The 9133-nt window shown below is 44.5% G+C and overlaps 1 protein-coding gene across 1 annotated transcript; it reads right to left on the bottom strand.

Annotated features, from left to right (window-relative positions):
* Positions 1–7770: 7770 nt before the first annotated feature.
* LOC125532163 (splicing factor U2af large subunit A-like) lies at positions 7771–8693 on the bottom strand. Its single transcript, XM_048696313.1, has 4 exons — positions 8653–8693; positions 8473–8529; positions 8175–8375; positions 7771–8079 (listed from the first exon to the last, which is right to left on the bottom strand). Exons 1-4 carry the CDS (start codon positions 8662–8664, stop codon positions 7942–7944), a joined length of 408 nt encoding a protein of 135 aa, XP_048552270.1. The 5' UTR covers positions 8665–8693; the 3' UTR covers positions 7771–7941.
* Positions 8694–9133: the final 440 nt, after the last annotated feature.

The following is a 9133-nucleotide window of genomic DNA, read 5'->3' as shown; positions in this document are numbered from 1 at the left end:
ATACGCTGCTTGGCAGCATCCATGGATTCCTCCACCAGCCTGTTGCCCTCGATGCGGAGCATGGCATTCTCGTCCATAAGTTTCTTGACGATGACGCCCGTCCTCTGCAACAAGGCAGCGGTCTCCTCAACCTTCTTCGCCCTTTCGGCGATCTTCGCCCTCAACAGGTCGCGCTCGCCCCGGAGCTTCGCATTGCCCTCCCCTAGTTGCCAGATGACGCTAGTAGCCTCGTCCTGCAACCTCGCCTAGCCGGAGATCTGATCCATCTGGCTATGGACCATCGCATGCATGCGCTTGTAAGAGTCCTCGCCTGCCCGCGAGAAATTTTCCCAGGCCTCCGTGGCGCGGCGGGACCTCCGTGCTGCTTCGACGCCGCGGCGGGACATCTCTGCTGCTTCCGCGACGTGGCCGGACCAGTCAGCTACATCGACGATGCGGTGGGACCTCCGTGCTGCTTCGGCGGCGCGGCGGGACCTCTGTGCTACTACTGGTGCGCGGCTGGACATGTCGGCTGCTTTCGCGGCGAGGCGGGACATCTCTCGTGCTTCATCTTCCATGCTCGCCTCTCCTTGGTGGAAATCCCTCGACCCAGAACTCACGCTGGCCATGGATTGATTGTTTTTTGTGGATGAGGAGTTGAGGAGGAATGTGCAGTCATCTTGGCATAGTAGTATTTATAACCAAGTACTACTAATACGCTCCTAAGTGGGAAACCGTTTAGGTTGTGATCGGTGTGAACAGATTTTTAATTAAATATAGCGTGGTAGTAGTAGTAATTTGGAATGTGACGAGACACACTCAAAATTTATTGATGGTTCTAGTTTCGAAGTGCGACACTATCCCCAGATGGCGTAACGTGGGCACGTGTTCTCGGCCGTGGTGTAGCATATGCCATGGTACTAGTTCTTTTTCTACTATTGTGTACGTGCAAAAGCTGGCACTGTCGGATACATATCTTACGCTTGCGTTCGACAGGAATAGCCTCGTGGCGAGCTATAGACTAGTCTTTTTCAGACGCATTACACCTATCTCTCGAGACTTCTCGCACGCACCATCACTGCTCCCTAGGTCTACGTTATACAGGAAGAGAAGAGGTGCACGCATGCACTCGTCCTCTTTTACACACGCATCTGTAGCTACGAATTGTAGTGTTCTCAACCATCGGATTGGCTCTATCATAGATTTCACGTTGCTCCTTGGCCTTGAGATTGAAAAGTTTAAAACGTGGAGGCTAAGATGGAGGCGCGAGGTTTTGGTTAATGTGCGGGCCGCACACATCACCACTACGACACGAGCTTCGTCTGCCTGGTGCGCATGCAGTCGGGTGAGTTGTCCAAGTATAGACACGACCAGACCCTCGTTGGTATCCGCGCCTCGACTTTGGCTGGTCATAGTGGAGAGTAACATAGACTAGTTACTAGTCTATGTTACTAGTGCCTTCATAGTGGGTAGTGTCATATATGTGATAACATAGTACTACATGTCTTCATTTATTACTTTGTAGACTCATTTTGCATTGGAAAACGCTATGTGATGGTAACATATTAGGCTAGTCATAGTGGGAGTAACTTAACTACTCCCTCTGTCTAGGTGTGTAAGTCACCTTACGAAAACAAAATAAACCCAAAACACTTAGGCACAGTAATTAACTCCCTTCTCGTTTCTTGTTTCATGACGTATCAACCAATAAGAGATGTAGGTCGTGCATGCTTTTAATGACTTCAGACTAACAAACATGACATGCAGTGGTTAGTTCATTGCATGCAATGCTATTAATTAGCAAAAAGACATTAAGTTCTCTCGTTTTCCCCTCCGCCTTGGTCACGGTGCACAACCTAAGATGATAACATAGCGCACTTCGAGAAAATTCTGCTTATGTGGCAAGTAATTAATAAGAGGTGGTAACATAATATGTTACTGTAACATAGAACTTTCCAAGAAAAAAATAAATGAAGCCATCTATGATACTACTATTATGCTACTTTACATTATGAAGGTAATAATTCAGACTAGTGTCATATGCATAACATTAGTCTAAGTTACTCCCCACTATGACCAGCCTTAAACTACCCACAGTGGGAGTAACATAGGTGGTAACATCACACTTATCTAGGCAAAATAGATGATGTGGCATGTAATTAATGAAGAAAGAGAGGCATATGGTAACATAGCTAGTTACTATAACATCATACATATCAAGAAAATATGAGTCTACAACCTAATAAAGGAAGTGATGCATGACACAACATATATGTTACTACCCACTATGGAGGTAGTAATATAGACTAGTAACATATGCATGTTACTACTCTAAGTTACTCCCCACTGTGACTAGTCTTAGTACATGTCGCACCATCACTCTCCTATTCCAGTGGTAATAGTACACGCTGGGCCATACCAACTAATTATCCCTTGGCCACCGGGCCGCACCAACACTCTCATTAATACCCCGGCGCCATAAGACTAGCCACAATGGAGAGTAACATACACTAGTAACATACACATATCCCTAGACTATGTTACTACCTTCATAGTGGGTAGTAACATAAGTGTGGTAACATGCAGAGCTTCATTTATTATGTTATAGACTCATATTGCATTGGAACATGTGATGTTACAGTAACTAGCTAAGTTACTACTACTACCTCTCTCCTCATTAACTCATTGCCACATAACCAAATTTGCTGAGTTGGACTCGATGTTACTGCTGAATTTACTCCCACTGTGGCTAGTCCAACATCTTGTTTCTCAAGAGTACGTAGCAATCGGTTCTCTTGGAGTTCAACAAAATGAACAGTAGCTAAACTGGAACTAAGGTGACCGATCATCCACCGGTGGGTATAAATATGTCCTTGATGCTAGGTTAGAAGTAGGATGAAATTAAGTTTGCTACAGATCAAATGTACTTTCTAAAATTTATTACTTTCACACTGATTAGGTAATTTCTTATTTGAATATTGAACCATTAAGTTCCTTTTTAGCATTATATTTGATATTTGTCTAAATATTGTACTCCCCCCGTCTCAAAATAAGTGTCTTAACCTTAGTACAACTTTATAGTAACGTTAGTATAAAGTTCAGACACTTATTTTGAAACATAGGAAGTACAAAATAAAACAAACTTGAATTCATATAATAAAGTGCAGGTATGCCTTAGTTATATTACTAGCCAAGCCCGCGCGGCGGCACACCGCGCCCCATTGATGCATCATGACGAAAATGTGCTGCATGATAATAATTGGGTTACTTTCTTTTACTAATTTGGATTTAAGACGAAGGTTGTATGTGTGCAATGTGGGGGTTATAATCTGGCAAGCAACGCAGAACCGTTGGAAAACCTAGATTTATTCATCACATAAATCGATGTATTTTACAAAGTAGGAAGTATATGTTGCTACTCTCATACTAAGAACCACCATGCTGTAAATCGAACATGTTACAATCATTTATAGTTTATATCTGTCTTTGGGAAGAAATATATAGTAGTCGATGTTTCATTTGTACCATGAGAGTGTTTGTGCTGGATCCAGAAGTAACTGGTTGTGGTGAGAGAGATGGTTAGTCAACCAAATGCATGTTATATTTCACATGAATATGCAGAGGAGGCCGATAAGATCATCATAGCATAAGAAAATTTTGCTTTACCCACATCAACATGTTTCTGATATTCATTCTTGTAGAGGTTTTTCCACTGTACATTTCCTCCATGATCATGAACTAATTATGTGCTAGTTTTTGTATGAAAATAAACATGCCCTAAATGGCACGGAAATTGAAATTTACATAAACATGTGAAAGCTTAGGTGTTGCAAAAGGTTACACTCTTAGTTGCATCCAAATACTCAAAGAATACCAACCAAAGATAATCACCGGATAATGCCATGACCATATTTTATGCTACTCATTAAAATTGCCTACAATGAAAATATCACATTTTTACTCTCTTTTTCCAATATTTGATAGACAACTTGGTTTGTTCGCATCCTTTTGATTGATTTTTTAGTGGTTAACTGTTCACACATTGAATCCCCAAATATAATGCATAAATATTACTCCCTCCGTCCCATAATGTAAGACGTTTTTTGACACTACGCTAGAGTCAAAAAACGTCTTACATTATGGGACAGAGGGAGTACTTATCAATGATTTATGAAACAAGTTTTGCTCGGAAAATTTTATTTAAATCAATACAACTTGCAGTTCTGCCTTCTCCAATTGGTTAATATAATTATAAACTTATAATTTATAAACAGTTTAAGTTGAAAGAAATTAACTTCTTGCCTAGAGATGAATGTGTATGCTGCTCTCAAATCCCAATTCTAATAAAGAGGCTTTTTGCAACATGAGCTAGATCTGTTGGTCCAGTATTTGTTTAGGCATGTCATATAGTCGTGTGACTTTTCTTATCTACGATGACCTTAGAGACCAAAACACCCCATATGTTAACATTGATGTGAAACATGATAAGTATGATTAAGCAACCCAGAACTCAAGAGCAGGGAACAAAGAAGTGCATGAACTATGCAAAGAACCATCTGCGTATTACATCTAGTGAAAGTCTACATTGATTGCTATGTACTCATGTAGTGTGAAGAACGCTCTTATATTATGAGACAGAGGGAGTATAAGTCAATGAATTTATTTATTGAAGCACTCACAGAATTGCCATCATTTGAAGATATGCGATGTAGCTTGTCATCCGATCACCTGAGACAAAAAACAGAGTTATAAATTTCTCATATCGTTGTAGCCGTTAAAACACTAATACAGCTATTATTCTAGTCACCAAAATACATGAGCTACTCAAATAAAGATTCAAAAGCCTCTCACTCTGAATATATTTTCCATACATAGAAAATTCCTCCAACCAGGCTCTAACAGTACGATGGGTCTACAAAATATTTTTAAATAGACCAAGTACACAAGAAATAATGTAACTACAAAGAGCCTCAATTAAATTTATCTTGCTTTTTTAAGGGGTTAAATTTGTCTTGCTGAAAATGTAAGCAGCTAGCATTAAAAAAGATGCTTCATGCTAGTAATACTCTTCTTATGTTTTCTTTTGTCTTGTGTGGTCTTTTTTTTTTTTAGAAAATGTAGAACCATCATCTGTAATCTTAGGGACGCTGTGTGGTACGGTTGTTTCATGCACCTACGATTTATATCTCTATCTCTATCTCTTTCCGGCCATATGGGATTACTTGCTGCATGCACTGGATGAATTTTAGCGTTGATATGACCACGTCACGTGCATGGGTTTTGGGCTTGATGTGACCACATGCATGGGAGTAGTAGATCATGTGTCTAGTTGCATAGGAATAGGTGACCATTTTGTTCTCTTACTGGCTGGTCTAGCCATTTTTTTCTGCTTGCATGCGTATAACATGGTAGGTATTGCCAGAATTTTCAAGAGTTCATTTTTGGAGTTTAATGTAGCTGATTTTCCCTCAGTTTTTTGTATGCGTGCCGTCAATAGCCTTGACATATAATTTTTGTTAATGGTGCGCTAAGTTGTTGTCACAATTTAAAAGAAGATAATAAACACTGATCAACTCACCTTGAATGAATATTATAGTGAAAAAGGAAAGGAGAAACGGAAAAGCTCACTTAAGCCTTCAAGGTCATCTTTTGAAGCGAGATGAGATCAAAAAAGAGATGGTCAAATTCCTGAGAGGAGACAGCGGATGATACCATGCTCGTGGCGACCTCGCAAGCGCCCTGCTGCACCATGCTCTGGGCGACCTCGCCAGGCGCCATGACACACTCTCATGACGCTTCGCGTAGGCGAAATCCATGCTACGGTTTCGTCGTCCCCTGAGGCCCTGATGCCGGGCGTGAGATCATAAAGACACGACGCCTCTTTTGCGTCTACAACATACAATCCGCGAGCATGAGGCAGCTCACGGGGCGCCACGCCAGGGTGCATGGCCAAGAGCGAGCTGGACAGTCGTTGTATGCTCAGTTTCTTGCAGCTGCGCGGAGGTGGGCACACGGGAAGCTGGGGGCGCCATATCGCGTCCGCTTCGACAGTAGCCTAGCCGAGGCGCCATATCGCGTTCGTTTCGATAGCACGGGGCGACGGGGCACCGGCGGTCCGGGTGGGCGCGGGTCGAGGCGCAGGCAACACGGGGCGACTGGCAGCCTGGCAGGTCGAGCACGAGGCACGTACGGGTGGGAGTGAAAGGTGGGGTGGTGCCCCCAGCGGATGGCCTAGGCAGGCGTGAGATCGAGCCGGCGGCAAGCTGCGAGCTCGAGCTCGGAAACATTATCATCGCATGCACTCGCGACGACGTTGATGACACAGATGACGGCGACGCCGCGTCGCCGTGGCCCGAGTTCTGTCATAGCTTCCTCTCCTCCGCCGTGGCCTCCGCAGTTAGCACATGCCTCCCGTACACCGTCTCCACTTTGCATGCCGCAGTGATCTGGTTGTGATAGCACATGCCTCCCGTACACCGTCTCCACTTTGCATGCCGCAGTGATCTGGTTGGCGATCACAATCGGCCAGCAGGCGATGGGGCAAGTGAAGAACCGGCACGCGATGGGGCAAGTGAAGAACCGGCACGCGATGGGGCAAGTGAAGAACCGGCAGGTTGCGGTGGTGGGAGGGGTAGAGAAGCCCATGCAGGCTGCAGCCATCCCTCCAACGGCGGACGGCGTGTGATATATTGCTTCCCCTTATGCGACATCGCTGCGGCGCCGTCGTGTTGCCAGATCTCTGCACCTGCGACGGATCATAAACTCAGCACGAAATGGAGTGATCAGGAAAAAGGAATCATCAAGGAGAAAGACGGAGGGAAGGAGAGACATGAGGCGGGGGCCCCCTGCCGCCGCTGCCCTCTTGTGCTGCCGTTGCTCGCTGCATCCTGCGGACCCCCTTATTTATACGTGAAGGATGCACATCTAAGAAGAAGGCAACCGGCAATCCAGAATCAACCAACAAACCGGCCGGACAGCGTGTCGACACCAACCGCCCATACACCCATGCATCAGCGGCAGTCCAACAAAAGATAAACACGTAGGGCAAACTCAGATAAAGCACCAGACCAGCACCGCATGCAAGGTCCATCCAAGAAAAGAAAGAAAAAAAAGACTGGAAACATCCAGCGAGGGGAATTCTGGAGAAGCCCACCAAAGCGGCAGCCATCCATATTTCGTACAAAGAAGCAAAAAATCTGCCAGGAGATGAACTTGACCCACACAAAACAGAAAATACTAAATGAACCAAACCAAGCTGCACACATGTTCAAAAAATTTGAAATGAAAACCTAGACACACCACTCATTTCTACACATCCACGTACCAAAATAATACACGTGCCAGATTCAAACCTACCCAAGAGTCACTTTCACCCAAGTGGGTGAATCTTGGAGCGAAAAGCTCCCGGATATAGAGGCTTGGGTATTTTTCTTTTTTAATTTTTTGGGCCTTTTTTTTATTTCCATCCCGCCTTGAATTTCTGGAAAAGGGCCCTGCTTAGGACATTCTAATGGATTCTACACATTTGAGTCCCTGATACATGCGGTTGTGAGCAACACAATCATAATATAGTGCAAATTCTATTAATTCTATAGATCAACATTAGGATTGCCATCTAACTATACGATTGAACTTCTATCAATTACCACTGTGGGTAAACATTCGAACAAAAATGCTAACCGTACGGACAAATACGGGATTTTTACACCCTGCAAAAAGGGGGATTTTACAGTTTCCCCGGGGGGTGGACCGGCACTCTCACCTATTAACCAATCACAAGCTGGTAAATAAATCCTCTTTGTAAAACCCAGTAACTTATTCGTACGTGCAACATTACTGTCTTTCCAACATACTACATATTATTGTATTCCACTAATGATCAATCAGATCTTTAAACATATTATGCTTAAGTATGCTTTGAGACACATAATTCTTACAATAAAGATAAGTAAGATTTCCATTTTATCCATCATAGTCCCCAGCAGCAAACTTGTCCTCGGGATAGAACACAGCAAACACCTGCCTCCCCTCAAACCACATCCAATGCAACATCGTCTTGGAATATGCTGCGCTGTCGATATCGGCGTATTCCAGAAACACCTACAATGCAACGAAAATGTTGATTAATTCCCCTCTTCGCTATGTCTCATCTCATCACACCAAATAAAACCAGGAGGACACATGTACGCAAGTACCTTGCCAACTCCGGCGACAGGAGCGCCGCTGGGGTCCGGCCGTGGGACGACGGTCCTCCTGAGTTTACCGCCGGATCTCTGTCCTTCCGCCGTCATCCTCCGGTAAAACTTTTGGTAGTACTCGTCGTCTTCTAGCTGGTCTGGAGAAAACATTTGGCTCAAGCATAGCACCCTTGTCGTCCCATCTTCGTACACGGGCCTCTGCTTAATCAGCCAGAGTCAGAAACTGATTTTAGTTAACAATTTATAGCCCAGCGTGAAGGCACAAAAGGAGACCAAATGAGTCAGTACTAATTACCCGAAAACCTCCGAGAGGAACTGGCCTGTAGTAAAAAAGCCATGAACATGGAGGATCCTGCACACAGAATGTCGTTAATTGTTTATCAGTTTTGCGGGGTGAAACAGCCGTTAACCTAAATAAATAGGACGAACAAATAACCTAAATAAATAGGGAAACAATCAAACAAGCCATATGTACCTGCGGCGTCATGCTGTATGGTGACTGGTAGATGACTGGAATCAGCTGGTCCATACAAATTAGACAGGGAGAATATATTAGTATGCTAATAAAATAAGATCATAATATTAAGAGTTTGACAAATTATTAAGCGAGCGGATGCAGAAAGTTTTTTTCTTTCTCCCGTGGCGAAATCCCTGGGAGTGGAAGTGGAACCCTAACTAATCGACAGAGATCATATACTATGCGGGATCGGCGGGATGCGCGACCCTCCTGGGAGCCGCCGTCGGCCGGCGGGGAGAGGTCGCCGTGGTTGGCCATGCGACGCGGCGGCGATTCCGTGCGTACGGCGCTGCTCGTCCCCGATCGCTGTGGATTTTCTTTTGAGGGGTCGCTGTGGAATTTGGTGGACTCGGGTCGGCGTGGGTGGTTTGGAGACGGTGGATTTGGGCTGTCAGTATATATAAGGGCCGTAGCCCGTAGGGGCCGTGCAGGTCCGATT

This window comes from Triticum urartu, unplaced genomic scaffold (genome assembly GCF_003073215.2).
Source record: "Triticum urartu cultivar G1812 unplaced genomic scaffold, Tu2.1 TuUngrouped_contig_9245, whole genome shotgun sequence".
Classification (NCBI taxonomy): domain Eukaryota; kingdom Viridiplantae; phylum Streptophyta; class Magnoliopsida; order Poales; family Poaceae; genus Triticum; species Triticum urartu.
Note: the sequence above shows the minus strand (reverse complement) of the source record. Positions and strands in the feature narration are given on the sequence as shown.